Raw genomic sequence first — 15,306 nt, 5'->3', positions numbered from 1 at the left:
ATAAAATTATCAGTGAGTTTTCTCCAGAGATTCCTGTCAATAATCGTTGTTATTCTAACGCTTATTCATAATTGTATGAAAACATGAAAAGAGATTAAAACATTGGCGAACAAACAACGGGTGTTATTTACATATAGATGTTTTTGTACTCCGAGTTTAGATGATTTTACCTTTTGAGCTATCACAATACGCATTGCAGATGATAAGTGACTGATAGTTATAACATTTTGCACGTCATATATCTGGAATGGAAGTCTCTGTGCACTTGCAAAGCCAAGGTCAACTGAAAGTTACAGACAAAGCTGGCTACCTTGTATTGGTCTTCAGATAGGAGAATTCACACTAATAAACTCAGCAGGCTCATAACAGATGCAGTGGCTCCCAGCTGGTGCTACCACAGACTTCTCACATTAGTGAGGACACTAGAGTAATACACAGAAATGCTGCCTGACTGGGGAGAAAGTCAAAGCACAGAAAGAGCATGATATTGGAGCTGGAAGAAAAGCAAAGGAGAGAACATAAAGAAGAGAGAGTGGTGAGGACTGCAGAATAGAGAAAAAAATGAAAGGAGCAGCTTCAATCATCTTGTGGTTAAGGCACTGGGCTGGGACTCAGGAGATCTGGGTTTAATTCCTGGCTCTATCACAGATTCTCTTTGGACCAGACACAATCTCACTGTGATTTCAGTGTCCCATGTGTAAAACAGGAATCCCACATCCTTACCTCACATAGTTGCTCAGATGCAGTACTGATGGACTGATGTCATCATGCTTATTATTCACTTATTCATAAACGAAATGGGTCTCCCACTCATCAAGTTTTACAACTTGGAACGTTCTATAAAATCAGCTGAATGAGATCCATCTATACCTTCTGACATTCATCGATCCTAATGTTATTGAGAAAGGACAAGCAGGAAGTCACAATCTACCTTCTCTATTTTATTCCATTTCCCCACCACTAACATTTCTATCAAATCCTCTTTTATACTACAAACTTCAGCAGGCATAGCTATGTCAGTCAGAGACGTGATGAGGTGCAATCCCTGACTGACATAGCTGTGTTGGCAGAACCCCCTAGTGCAGACAGATATACCAGCACCACTTTTGCTGGTATAGCTTGTTTCATTCGGCGAGGGCAGAGAAGATACAAGTTATACCGTCAAAAACACAGTTTTTCTGGTATACCTGGCTCCACACCAGGAGCGCTTTGTCGGTATAGAATGCCAGTACAGCTATACTGGTAAAGCGCTCGTAGTGAACACCTGGCCCTAAACAGTCCCAGTCCTTTCAATCTCTCCTTCTACAGAAATCTTGCCATGTGTTATGCTGGAAGGTATTAATGGCTTCCATCTACAGGTCCTTGATCTATAGACAATCAGAGACCTTGCTAAGGCTGATGGGTGTGTTAACCCTTTTTTCAGGCTAAATGGAAGGATCTCCTTACAGAGTGAAATAAGGGAGCCAATAGAAGCTACGTACTGATTGAGACATGGGCCTCATGGCAAAGCCAGAGCAGGGACAAACCATGTGGGTTGAAAAGTTTCCCTGGAACTGGCTGCAAACGCAGGACCTAGCAAACTGTGTATATCAGAGGAAAAGTTCAGAAAGCCAGCAGAGAAGTGAGAGAAGCAGTCTTGAGCATGGCCATGATAGGGAGCAGAGACTGAGCTCCTTAGGGCACAGGACAAGCTACAACAGTGATTCCCAACCTGTGACCTGGGGGCCAAAAGTGGCCTGCTGCTCCCCTCCCCTCGCTCCAGCAGAGAGCAAAGCACTCTGCCTGGGTCCCTAGGTGCTGTGGTCCCTGCTGGTGCCAGAGAGAAGGGAGCACTGATCTCCCTGGCTGCTGAAGGGAGATACTGCTTAGGGACCCCGGTAGAGCACACAGAGCTAAAGGACATGTGGTTTCCCTGCTGCAGCCAGGGGGACAGGAGATCAACAAGGAGGCAGCCTCCTCTTTCTGTCTGGCTGCAGGGGGGGGCTGCTGGCAGAGCAGCCAGGACCCACCATACTTAAGGAAGGGAAGGACTCTCAAAATCAGTGCCTTCTGGTTTGTCATCCACCCTGACTTAGCTGCCAAGCCATGTGCTTCAGTGTGAAGTGACAGTCACTCATCTACACTAGTGCTTTGTCTGTGAGTGTGTGACATACTGAGAGTAATTTGTAGGTGAATGTAAAAATGAGCACAATAGCATCAAAATGTTTACTTTAAATATGTAGTGATTTGTAATCCTTAATGGTGTATATGTCAATATATTTTTATGAGTTGATAGACTGGTGGCCCTTCAGGGTTGTAAAAATGATATCTGTGGCCCTCGAGCCAAAAAGGTTGGGAACCACTGGGCTAAAAAGTCAGATTTAGAGATTGTGAGCAAGGGTGTTTGTTTCAATTGAATTCAGAGAAACAGAACTTTGTGTACATTCTTTGTAAATAAACAGGACACCCTAGATAGATAGATAGCATTTAGCGTCAGAACAACAAGAAGGGGTTACAATCACACAGGTTTGATACCTTTCCTTCAGCTCTGTTGTCTGGCAGTTCCTTTTGTTTAGTCACAGCTCCTGTGTATTTTTGTTTATTGCCCACGAACTACCCCTAACTTTTACTAAAAATAACTGTGACAAAATCTTAACCTTAATTATGAGTGATGGACTCCAAAATCATGAAATTGGCTTAAAAATCATCAGGTGTTTTAATAATTTGGATCTTTGTATTTGACTCTTGGTTTTGGAGCCTTCTCATGCTTTCTCCACAACCAGGTGGGCTAGAAACATATTTTTTTTAAAAAAGAAAGCTGAGACTCTCATGTAATTACATATGTCTTGAAGCTGGGCCTTTAAGAAAAATAGCAAACCATGAGAATGGGCAACACTCAAATCCTTTGTTATAAAAGAAAATATTAAAAAAGATATCCTCAGTCTATCAGGATCCAGGAGGTAAGCCATGCAATACTGACAAGGAGGAATATTTTGTCAGACCATGGTGGCATTTTATCTTTTAAACTAAGGATAATGTAGTTATACTGAAGAGACTTATTTTAACTCTGAAATGCAGTAGAGTATCTATCTAGGTGCTTAGGCAGCCCTCATTACAATATTATCTGAGCACCTCAGGGTAACAGAGACTGACAATTTATTCTGTGAAAGCTATTTTTAGAGACAAGTATTTTAAATAGATAATTACCCTAACCAGGAAAGGAATTATCTAAATAGCATGAGCACAGGACTGGGGAAGTGAAAACTGAACTCAGCTCTCTAGCACTGACTCCTGCTGTGGCCAAGTCACCTTTCCTCCTCAGCTTCTCTTTCTGTAAAAATGGGGATAACACTGGAGTGCTGTGAGGGCTACATTTTGAAGATGGAAACTGTTAAGTAAATGCTATACATTCTTTGGAAGCTTCTTGTTAAAACAATGCAGGATGAGGGTGTACTTAACTTACCACAATAGCATGACTCCAGGGAAGAGACTAGATAAACATGAATGGCAGAGCTGAACAAGCATTTAGGAGCCTGCAAAGTGCACAGTTTCCATCTACCTCCAGTTTCAGGGATTTAAAATATCATTTGATCTCAGCTTTAATTTTAAAAGTATGTATGAGTTTCTAGCCCTTTTTCTTGCAATAACAACCTTGAAATTATAAACTGAAAGACAAACATTTCTGATTATTTGAGTCTGCAGCCCTCAAACAGCACTTGGTTCGGACAGAGCCTGGTCAGATGCTATTGATCACTAGGCCAACCCACAGCCTATGCTAGTGAAATAACAAGTCTTGAGGATTTTCCTAGGCAAGCTTTCGTAAATACATAAGTGTGCAGTTCTGTTCCAGTTAGAGCACACATTCCAATCAGAGCTGCAAATCTAATTTAAACCGATAAAAAAGATACCATAAAAACTGAATGGAAAAGATCTTTAAGCATATTGATCTCCCATAAACAGTGGATACTAGAAAGATGTGTTGCAGTATTAATTTAGTAATGGGTGGGCAAACAGCTTACCTCTATGGAAGAGATCCAGGGGATGGATCTAGAGACCTTGTATAGGAAGACCATCTTTATTGACCTACATAGAGGAACCAGGAAATTAGATAATTTAAACAGTGACTAGAATGAGCTCCAGAAAGTCCTCCTCTGTTTGCCTCTAGTAAAAGTGCACCCATAGTGAAAAACGGGAATCAGAAGAATATAGATTTAAGTTTCCTTATAGCTAAACCTATCAAGGCCAAGATGATTTCCATTCCCAGCCCTGGTTTTCTCTCTTCCTGTAGGAGGAGAAAGAGAAGCAGTATAAAGATTTTGCCAAGATTTTCAAAAGTAGTTAGTACTTTTGGGTCCCCAACTTGACACATCTTAGAGCGGCTGATTTTCAGAACCTTTAAGAAATCTCAGGTTAAGCACCCAAAATCACAAGCCACTTCTGCAATCTTGGCCCTTATAACTTCTACTATTCTGGGTGAGAACAGTCACACTGTTTTTAATATTGAGACAAAGGTGCTAGAGCTATTACTGCTGACTGGGTGCGTTCAGAATAGCTTTTATAATTGCCAGTCTCCATCCTGTCTTAATGACCTTTTGTAGACACACGCTATTTTATTATAGAAGGGGAAAAATTCACCCAGCTACACTTTTGCAGTGTAGTTACTAAGCCCCTATCACATCTTGTACATACTACACAAATGGTTGATCATGCGTTAGCTAAACAGCATGGGAATAAGGAGCAATACACTTAAAGGATTAGGATGCAATGAAGCAAAACAATGTGTTTCAATTTGTGAGAGAAATAAGCCCAAATACTTAAATGTGAGCATTAGCCCTGCTCCTAAGTCTAGTTACAATATTGGCACTTTACAATGTCATTTTCACATAATTGGACAGTAAACATTTATGGAAACTAAATTTATAAATTGATTCAATGAAAACCTAACTCATAGTTTTCCCTCCAGAATAGCCAATAATAGTTTTGTGGGACTTACTAAAATACATTTTTAAGCAAGGAAGCTTTGTATTTAATCTTCAATCACACAGCTGACTTCAGTGTTGAAAGGTCATCTTAGACAAAGGGTTGGGAATAACGTTGGGTTGCTGGCTCTGAAGCAGGGGCCTGTGTGTGCTCGGTCTTGCTATGATTCTTGCTGAATAATACAGGGGCAGGGTATAAAAGTCCTCTTCCCCCACACACTTGGCAGTGGCAGCATCCCCCAGGATAGGAGGGGAACTCCGGCAGAACCGGATGGGCCTAAACTGAGGCTGCAGGAGTGGTGCGAGGAAGACAGTCATCTAGTAACGAGCGCAGCCCCACTCACCCCCTTTTCCACCCCAACATGTACACAGTCTCAGCAGCTTGCACCCACACAACACAGGTGGTGGCCAGCCCCTCAGATGCTTTCCCCACAGCTGCAGACAGGAAAGGGCCGTTAGTAATAACTGCTACAGCCTCGAGCCTGCCACTGGACACTGCAGGCCTTGGTCTGTGCCTGGGCCCGAGGGCCCGGAACCCAATGGCGCCCCGACACCGTTCAGTAGGGCAATTCCTGGGAGAAGAGGGAAGCTTGGCGGGAGGCGGCCGAGACCTAGCTGTGGCCTGTATCTACCGCCGGCCATGGCAGCCTTGCCTCGCTGCCGGGCTGGGGCAGGGAGACCCGCGCTGCCCCCGCCGCAGGCTCAGCGCTGGCCCGAAGCTCAGAGGCACCGCGTCCCAGCTGCGCACCCCACTATGGCGCACCTCCCGTCCGGCCCAGGACAGGCGAGGCGAGGCGGCCCGCGGGGCTCCAGCCAGCGCCAGCAGCCGGGAGGAAGAGCCCGGCTGTGGCGGCGTCGGGCCGGGGCGTTGGCAGCGGCAGTAGCAGAACTCCCTCCTCACCGCCACGCGCCCGGGGGGAGCAAAGCGGCCAAAACCGCCCCCCTCACATGATCCCGCCGGCCCCTAATCCGCCGCCTCCCGCTCCCCGGCCGCTCAGTGCAGGGCTGAGGCGGGCGCGATGAAGGCAGGGTGCGGCCAGGGCTGGAGGAAACAGGCAAGAGGCAGCCGGGCAGCCTCCGTCCTGCTGCTCCTGGGGGCTCTGGCTGCCTTTCACCTGCCTCGCAGGGGCGCTGCCGCGCAGCGGCTCCGCAGGGAAACAGGTAGGCTGGAGGCTGCACCCCGGCCTGGGGACGCGGGGTCTCCCACTGCAGGACTAGGCATCGCGCGGGCCACCTGCGTTACGAGGGCTTGGATGAGAAGCTGATCCAATAGCGCCAGACTGACGCGTCCAGCCTGACCCGTGTGGGCTTCGGAGATGAAGTTGTCTCCCTTTAAGCAAACCTTTTGCAGCAATATACAGCACCCAGACGCTTTCTGCCTCTGTGGAGCTGGGGTCTAACTGGAGGTCCTGGAAACTGAGAGGGGGGGATAATTTAAAATTAGTTGCTCTAAAAAGGGGGAAGCACCTTTCCTTAGTGCAAGTTGCTCAGTGGTGTCTACCGGACTGGAACATTGGACAATATCCCTACAGCCTTATGTGTAGCGCCGTAGTTCTCCGGCTGGGTCTTCCAAAAATTAAAAACATCTTTTAAAGGAGGTTCATATGTTCCACCTAAACAAGACATCCTCAGAAGTTTTGTAACAGGGGGAGACGACTATGGTTGATATTATCCACAAGACCTTTGTACTCCCTTTTCAGAAAATGAAACACAGTGCATCCTTGCTACATCATCAGAATTTCCTGACGGATTTTTTACACAACAGGAGAGAGAAGATGGAGGGATCATTATCTATTTCCTAATTATACTTTACATGTTTATGGCTGTGTCCATTGTATGTGATGATTACTTCCTTCCTTCCCTAGAGATCATCAGTGAATGTAAGTTATATTTTAAGTCCTAGTAATCCATTTTTGTAAAATTGAACAGCTATTGGCAAGATTATTATTCTCTTGGAAGAGTTTCACAATATGAATATAACTCATAAATAAGGGCAGAAAGTGCAGCGTTCAATATTTAGCTTAGTTGGTAAACAATGTACAGGGAGAGTAGGCTTAAGGCTGGTAAACTACAGGAGTGTAGGAGATGCAATATTGACATCCAGGCTTACAGTATAAAGAAAAATATTGTAAATAAACTGATTAACTTTAAAGCGATTAAAAAAATGAAAGTACCAGATGTCCTAGACTAAGGCGGATAAACTTTTCTGCAGAAGTCAGTGTCCTGGGAAAAGCTAACAAAACACGTTGGTATCAATGGGATTCCTCTTGTATGCATCATTTTGATAAATTGGAGAGTGTTCAGAGAAGAGTCACAGAATGATTAAAGGATTAGAAAACATTCCTTATAGTGAAAGACTCAAGGAACTTAATATATTTAGTTTATCAACTAGATAGCTAAGGGATAATTTGCTGACAATCTAAGCATCTACATGGGGAACAAAAATTTCATAGTAGAGTAGTCTTCAATCTAGCAGACAAGATGTAACAATATCCAATGGCTGGAAGCTGAAGCTAGACAAATTCAGACTCTAAATAAAGGCACAGATTTGTAATAGGGCAATTAACCATTGGAACAATTTACCCAGGGCTATAGAGGTCCAGGGAATCTCCATCACTAGGTTCTTAAATCAAGACTGGATGTTTTTCTAAAAGCTCAGCTCTAGTTCAAACAGGAATTAATTCAGGGAAGTCCTATGGCTTGAGTTACTCAGGTCAGACTAGATGATAACAATCCCTTCTGGTTTTATCATCGTATTTGCATCAGGACAGAAGGCAGAGTGCATACATTTGCTTTTCTTTCTCTATCTGCAGTAGCTAAGTGCCTAAATACTAAGATGCCAGATGCATTAGAAATATCTTATTTAAAATGAGTTTAAGCAGTAGGGGAAACAAAGGTTTTAACTTGTTAGATTTAACAATCAATAATTAACTGATAAATAACCTGACAATGTCCAAAGGCAGAATCACCCAATGGTAAGAACAATAGTGCCCTCTTCTACCCAGATACCTGTATTAGTGGAAATAGTTGGAGTTTTGCCATAAAGGCTAATGTAGACTTAAGCCTTAATGTTTGCTTCATCCCAATACAATGTGATAAAGATGAACAGTTTTTGTTTTTAAACAAGACAATTGCTGGTTAAAATGCCCAATCCTGAATGAATTGGTAATTTATAAATGTCTTGTTATGCTTCAGGGGAATCTTAAGATGCTTTAACTAAGCTTCACATAATATATCCATGAAGCAAGTAGTGCTATACCCATTTTACAAATGGATTCAGCAAGTAAGTGAAGCAGGAACTAATTTTCAGTTATTTTATGCTTCACTTCAGTATATTTTCCTTGCAATAGTAGATAAAAACAAATAACATCTATAACATCAGTGAACTTTTGATTTAGATCTGACTTTAAATTTTTCAACCACAAATAAAGGCCCCAATCCTACGTTTATAAACTTTGTACACTTTTCTATAGAGCAAAAGCTATTTCCACACTTAAACCTATGCACCAGTCTTTAGAAAAATTAGTAAAGTTTTTGTTCAGATATTGTCTTACTGACATTCAAACAACGGTATCCACACTTCTGTTTTATAGCTTATTCTGTAACTAATACATTAATTTTCTTCTGCTAAGAATGCAAGGAACTGTTTTTACACATTAGTTGTAAGCAATTAGTGTAGAGGTTTAACTTTTGTTTAATAGTAATTCTTTTATTCCCTCTTCAGCCCTTGGCCTCTCTCAGGATGTTGCTGGAGCAACTTTTATGGCAGCTGGTAGCTCTGCTCCTGAATTAGTTACTGCTTTTCTAGGTAAAAAAAACAAACCATAGTTTGATTATTCAGAATATATAATTTCCCCTCCCAACTCCAAAAAAAAAAAAAAAAAAAAAAATTAAAAAAGGGAAAATTAACTATTAAGCACTGCTTTGCTTACAGGGGTATTTGTGACAAAGGGAGACATTGGAGTTAGCACCATCCTTGGATCTGCAATCTATAACCTTCTTGGTATCTGTGCAGCTTGTGGGTTGTTATCTGGTGTGGTACGTAAAACACTTGGATAGTTCTGCTCTCTTTGGAGCCAAATGATTGTAACATGGTTTATTGACAAACCACAAAGCAAGTTTAGTATGATAATTGTCTAGTTTATTACTCAGTAGCAAAACAGCATTTCATCAATCAGAAGATAAAATCTTATTGGGGAGTTATTTTTTTTTAAAAACTAATTGCTTTTGAATTATATATAAATTTTCTAAGAACTGAGTTAGTCACATATCAATAGAGAAACATTAAAGCAGCATGTATAGTACTTGGTGAAAGAACTACCGCAGATTTGAAAAAGTAATTTGTGTCCTGCAGGTTTCGAGACTGTCTTGTTGGCCATTGTTTAGAGACTGTCTGGCATATGCAATTAGTGCAGTAGCAGTCCTTACGATGATATTTGACAACAGAATTTACTGGTAAGTGCACAACTAATGTTAAATTCTTGTTGACTGGAAATTAGTGAGTGTAAAAATCAGAGTTTGTCACTTTTTCATCAAGCATTAACCTCAAGTAGCTCAATCTGAAGTTCACTGTATTGTATACTAACATGAATATTGTGTTGGCTTTAAAGATTGTATACTGAATCCAGTGTTCATGAAGGCTGTTATATTAACCATACTGTGTCATTACTATTTTCCTGAACCATTCAGCCTCCAGCACTTTTCTTCCATCCCACAGAAATTAGCCTGCAATATACACAAGATCTGAATTTTTAGGTTTTTCTTGAACTGGGAAATTGATCACATCATCATCCCATGTTCATTATTAAATACACTGCACTTATTTGCCATTTTTATCTTCAAAGACCATTAAAATCCTCAACATCTTTGAGTTGGATTTACAAATGGGGGTCCACTTGTAGTATAAAGGGGCAAGACTATATTGAAGTCAAGGGAGTTGCATCCATTTGTACCAGAAATGATTTGGACCAGTTTCTCTTCTTTACAAATAAATTCCTCTGCATAGCCTTCAGCAAAGTAACTACACCTAGGAATAGAGCTGTGAAATTCTAGAGCAGTGTCAGACCACTTCTACAGCAGTGCTCAGACTATGCCTTCTGTTGATTAACCCAATACATCTCAATTTTGCAAATATTTACTCATGAATAGTTCCATGAGACTACAGAACTGGGGCTGTAGTCTATTAATCAAATTGCTGTAAATAAGGAGAAACATTAGTCTCCATTATATCTATACCTAACTGTGTCCTTGCAAACTTAGAATATTTCCCCAATGCAGATTATCAGAGGTGTGTTTCCATTTAGTTGCCTTCTGCTACTAAAACCAATTAATTATCTCCTTAGTGGGTAATCACAAATATTACTAAGCTAAACAGCTTTTGTTATCCATTTCTTTAAAAAATAACAGAAGATAAAAACAAGTTCGATTTTTATGTAAAATCCAATTTTTATTCTAGGTATGAAAGTGCTTCCCTGCTGCTCATTTATGGTGTATATATTCTGGTGCTGTGTGTTGATATTAAAATCAATCAGTATATTATGAAGAAGTTTAGCCCCTGCTGTACCTGTTTTGCAAAAGCAATGGAAGAAAACACTGAACAACAGACACTAATTGGCTGGAAGGAAGAAAGTGGGCCACTAATTCGTCGACAATCAAGAACAGATAGTGGAATTTTTCATGATGAATCAGATTACTCGCAGCTTTCTATAAGTTTACATGGGCTTGATGAAATTGCTGAAGGTATTAGTACAGCTTCTACCAGTCTGTATCTAATTATGTGGGGAGCAGAGGCGGTTGAGTAAATTGTAAGACTGATTTCAAATGCGTTAGACCATGAAAGAACTCTATTTGAGTTTAATACACTACTGTTCCTTCTTGGAATCTGACCTTTAGCAAAATCAAAACAGACTTAGTTATATAAAGTTATCCAAGAATGCCAGAGCAGTCATTCATTTGAGCCATAGCAGAAGAACTGTGAATGATGGGTAGAGTAACTTTCCTTGAGATTCATTGAAGTACATATTTGAAACTTCATGGCTCAGCTGATATCTTTCATTTGATATAATTGCCACCTGCACTAACTGTGATATTGGTATTCTGTGAAAAGGGCAGTTACTCAAGTATGCTAAATAACTCAGGTGACTTTTCCTAGTGATAACAGAAAGGCAAAAACTGTTTGAGAGTGTATTTTTGTATGCTCTTGCCCATCACTCTTACAAGTAGAATCAGGTTATCAGATTATATACAAACAGAGCCTCATTACAGAGATTAATTAAAATGGCATACCTTTTAATCTTCAACAGATCCTCCAAGTGTCTTCACCATCCCTGAAGCAGATTTGAAAAGAATTCTTTGGGTGGTATCTCTTCCTATTATTACAGTACTCTATTTGACCACACCAGACTGCAGAAAACGGTTTTGGAAAAACTGGTTTATGGTGACATTTTTCATGTCAGCTGTGTGGATTTCTGCATTTACATATGTCCTTGTATGGATGGTAACAATAGTGGGTATGTACTTTACTTGCTGTATCAAGTCAGCTGACTAAATCCCTGGGGAGTGCATGATTTTTTGCATCTAAATAGTTTTCCTTTTCCACAACTGGGGAGGGTTAGCGCATAGTTCTGTATCCTTTTCTGAAAAAGTTTGGTCTTAGACTGCATGTTCTTAGCTCAGGTTCCCCCCAAGTGGTTAACAAGATAATTCAGCTGTTCCTATTTAGGTAGTTCTGAACTACCTTTTCAAAAGACCGCATAGAGAAGTTTTCATAATTAACTTTCTTCCTTTGTCTGATATTTCCTTAAAAGGTTATTTTCTGGAAATTGAGAGTTCTACCATTGTACCGCACTATCAGCCTTCCCACTCTGTGATGGACATCTGTCTGCTCATGTGCCTCTGTAATACTGAATGCATCTGAAAAAAACCTTTAAAATCGTACATGTCTAGTTTTTCCTGGATTTGCTAATGCACTTTCTGGCAGTCTCATACACTCATATCTTAAGTGACTGGATAGAAATGTTAAGTATCTCATGAAGTCATCCTGTCTCCGCAGTATTTTAGCAATTAGGAGTAAAATAGATGTACAAGCAAAAAAAAGTTTCTGAACAGTGACTAAGTTATTTTCCTCTTTCAGTTGCTCAACTTTCAGTCACATGTCATAACTTCACTAGTTCTCCAGTCATAACTTTCAGGATAGGCAGGCAATTTCTAAAGGAAATTTCTAAATTTTAAGAACAAGCCAAAAACTGACCCGCCTTCCAAACTTTATCTCAAAAAGCAAGCAGGAAAAAAAAAGGGACAACCCTTGCATTTCTCCTGTGTAGCTCACTTTAAGTGAACCTATGTATTCTAATAATTTGAAATAAATTAATATGTTGAATTAAGTTTAAGGGAGCTTTTTTAAATAAGGAAAAACCACCTGCCAACAGAGGCTTATGCAGTTTGATACAACCACTACTAAACAACTAGTTTGTCAAATGGTGTAGTGTACCAGTAGAAGTAAATCAGCACCCACTATCTTCATAACTAGATAAAAGCAGTTAGTGAGCTAGGAATCTTTCCCATTGCAGGTGAGAATTATTGCTGATCTGCTAGCTAGAGCTATGACAATGTGAAAGCAGGGGTGTGCCAAAGTTTCAAACAGTACAGAGGGTGGTCTACTTGGACATGACTAAAGTAGTAGTGGGAGGGGGTCTGTGTCTCACTGACTTCAAACTAAGTATTCTCTGTCTACAAGATAAAGCTTTAGATAGCCCTGCATATTCAACCTGGGTTCTTTTAGTCTCCTGAATCCATTTTTTAAAAGGTAATGCAGTAACATCTATGCTGCCCCTTGATCTCACAGAGTTTGTACAGGTTTAACATACACAAAGAATTATTCCCTATTAGCATGTATTAGTCCCATCTTTACATGGTCACTTGCCAGACTAGATCTGCACTTTTACTAGAAGCTGCTAAAACTATCTAGTGAGGAAAGAGCTCAGACTCACTTTAATTTAGGTTCCAATCATAACTTCAAACTAGCACTTCATGCTTCAGCTCTCCCTTGTCATGACCCCATTACGTTTTGGCTTTCTTGGTTTACAAGATGACTTTCTTCCGTCAGTGGTCCCTTAATCTAGCAGGCTTTTTTTTTGAGGGGGGAGAGGAGGGAAACAGAACCACTACATATCCCAGATCAGAATCACTTTCAATCCCTCCTTACAGAGAAGCAGCAGTTTTACATTCCCTATTTTAAAGTTTTGTCTCTACCTGGCCTAAGATGGTATCTGGCATGCAACCATTAGCCTACAGTGCACCTAAATTTACAGACAATCTATTGCATAATTCATTCTAACAAAATTAAATATTACTGTTTGTCAAAACTATTATGAATGAAAAAGGCCCAGAGCAAAAAAATTGAGGTAGACAATACACTTTTCAGTAAAGTGAAGTAAGATTAAAATTATCCATTAAAAACAAGTTAATAGTTTAAACAGGGATCAAATACTCAAACTTTCACCCAAGTTTTATACTGCATTAGAAACAAATGGAGACATTTGCTTGATAGTAAAATCAAAACTAAAGGCTGCTCAAAGTTAGCCCCAAAAGATAACTTGGATTTGAATCTAACCAATTCTAGTTTTAAATTTTAGTTAAGCAACTGAAGCACAACAGATGATTAGCAGTTAATCCATTTTCAAAGCATTAACAGCTGCTAGTGGGGAAGAAAGTAGTGTGCTGCTACTGAAGTTAATGTGAGAAAAACTTGTTTTCTACTTAAACTGGCATTTATGCTGGGAAATGTAGACTTTTAAATAATTAGAAGTGTTGTAATTATATTTTACTTAGCTTTTTTATTTTTATTTTTTTTTTAAAGTATGACTATTAAGAGTTGGGAAGTTACATTTTTCAACTGAAGTTTCACATCAATGAGTTTGGACAGTACTGTAGTAAGGATTATTTAAAGTCTTTTCATATGTCTCCAGGGGAGTTCATGTGCTTTTTTCAAGAGTGGATGATTAAAGGGGTTATTGCTTCCATGTGACTTCCAGAACTCATGTGATTAAACACCCAAAGAACACAAGGGATTATTCTATTTGCAGCAGTTCAAAAGTGTCACAGTTGTCAGAAACTTCAAACTTTTATGATAGCTGCAGGAAGTCAGTAAAAGCCTCCTGCCTCTAGCTAAATGGGCACATTTATTTTCAAAGCTGAAAGCTAATTCCATATCATGTTACTGATAGATTTTGGTGAGATCAAGACAGATGTTTGCTCGATTAGTAAATAACCACTGACTAGTAAAAAATTAAGAAATCAGTGTCAAACTCATAAGATTTCAGTAAATAAAGTTAAACTATTTTATTTCTTGTTTTCTTAAACTGAATTCTTACTGGCTCGCATGGATTCCTTTTGGAATGAGCATACAAATACCACTCGTTCCTTTCTCCGGTAAGCACAGAGCCGTGGCAGTTTCCTGGGGCAAGACTTCAACTATGAAATGTGTTGCTACTCAGTATCCTTGTTTATTCACTACAGGTGATACACTGGCAATTCCAGAGACAGTAATGGGTCTTACTTTACTAGCAGCAGGGACGAGCATACCAGACACAGTTGCAAGCGTACTGGTAGCTAGAAAAGGTAAGAATTTCAGCATTCATGTTCACTCCATTAAGAACTTGTTTGAAGAGCTCTCAACATAGTACTTCACTGTATCTGAAAGGTTCATAAAGTACATAAGGCTGCTACTGTTTGAGTGTCTAAAACAAAATAATGAAGTTCACCTAAAACCAATTGTAGCTTAGCCTACCAAAATTTAAAATGAAAATATCAAATATTCTAGGAAAAATGTTTGACTATAAAACTACAAATTTGATTGTGTTCCACCATGACTGATTTTAGCTCCTTGGTGTATACCTTACTTTATCTCCTGATCTCAAGGTAGATGCTTGTAATTTAGGGAGATACTTTATTGTACTGTAGAAAGAATTTTCTAAGTAAGTGGACACTCAGTGTTTTTTGTTTTGCAGGAAAAGGAGATATGGCTATGTCTAATATTGTAGGATCCAACGTATTCGATATGCTGTGTTTGGGAGTACCTTGGTTTATAAAAACTGCATTCGTAGATCCATCAGCACCCGTGGAAGTGAATAGCAGTGGTTTGACTTACACAGCTATTTCTCTTATTTGTTCCATTGTTTTTATTTTTCTGGCGGTTCACCTGAATGGCTGGAAGCTAGATAAAAAACTGGGAGCAATCTGTCTAGTAATGTATTTAGCATTTGCTATACTGTCAATTTTATATGAACTTGGGATCATAGGGAACAATCCTGTAATGGTCTGTGGTGGCTTTTAGCCAGTGACTGTACTG

The 15,306-nt window shown here is 40.0% G+C and overlaps 1 protein-coding gene across 3 annotated transcripts; it reads left to right on the top strand.

Moving 5' to 3' along the window:
- The first annotated feature begins 4,869 nt into the window (after positions 1-4,869).
- Positions 4,870-15,296, top strand: SLC24A5 (solute carrier family 24 member 5). 3 transcript variants are annotated; one of them, XM_067555809.1, is made up of 9 exons: positions 4,887-6,119; positions 6,659-6,838; positions 8,683-8,766; positions 8,893-8,996; positions 9,313-9,413; positions 10,414-10,697; positions 11,261-11,467; positions 14,475-14,576; positions 14,966-15,296. In XM_067555809.1, exons 1-9 carry the CDS (start codon positions 5,978-5,980, stop codon positions 15,289-15,291), a joined length of 1,530 nt encoding a protein of 509 aa, XP_067411910.1. In that variant the 5' UTR covers positions 4,887-5,977; the 3' UTR covers positions 15,292-15,296. The 3 variants fall into 3 exon arrangements, with proteins under 3 accessions (XP_067411912.1, XP_067411910.1, XP_067411911.1); XM_067555811.1 differs by lacking the exons at positions 14,475-14,576; positions 14,966-15,296 and adding an exon at positions 11,765-13,020 and having other exon boundaries at positions 4,870-6,119; XM_067555810.1 differs by lacking the exon at positions 8,683-8,766 and having other exon boundaries at positions 4,889-6,119.
- The last annotated feature ends 10 nt before the right edge of the window (positions 15,297-15,306 follow it).

This window comes from Emydura macquarii, unplaced genomic scaffold (genome assembly GCF_026122565.2).
Source record: "Emydura macquarii macquarii isolate MOO-44397 ecotype Brisbane River unplaced genomic scaffold, CSIRO-AGI_Emac_v2 contig_1644, whole genome shotgun sequence".
In the NCBI taxonomy this organism is placed as follows: Eukaryota; Metazoa; Chordata; order Testudines; family Chelidae; genus Emydura; species Emydura macquarii.
Note: the sequence above shows the minus strand (reverse complement) of the source record. Positions and strands in the feature narration are given on the sequence as shown.

Coding starts and splice junctions, on each gene's coding strand:
- SLC24A5 (XM_067555809.1), top strand. CDS start 5,978: ATGAAGGCAGGGTGCGGCCAGGGCTGGAGGAAACAGGCAAGAGGCAGC. Junction 6,839..8,682: donor CCTAGAGATCATCAGTGAAT/GTAAGTTATATT, acceptor TTCCCTCTTCAG/CCCTTGGCCTCTCTCAGGAT. Junction 10,698..11,260: donor GCTTGATGAAATTGCTGAAG/GTATTAGTACAG, acceptor AATCTTCAACAG/ATCCTCCAAGTGTCTTCACC.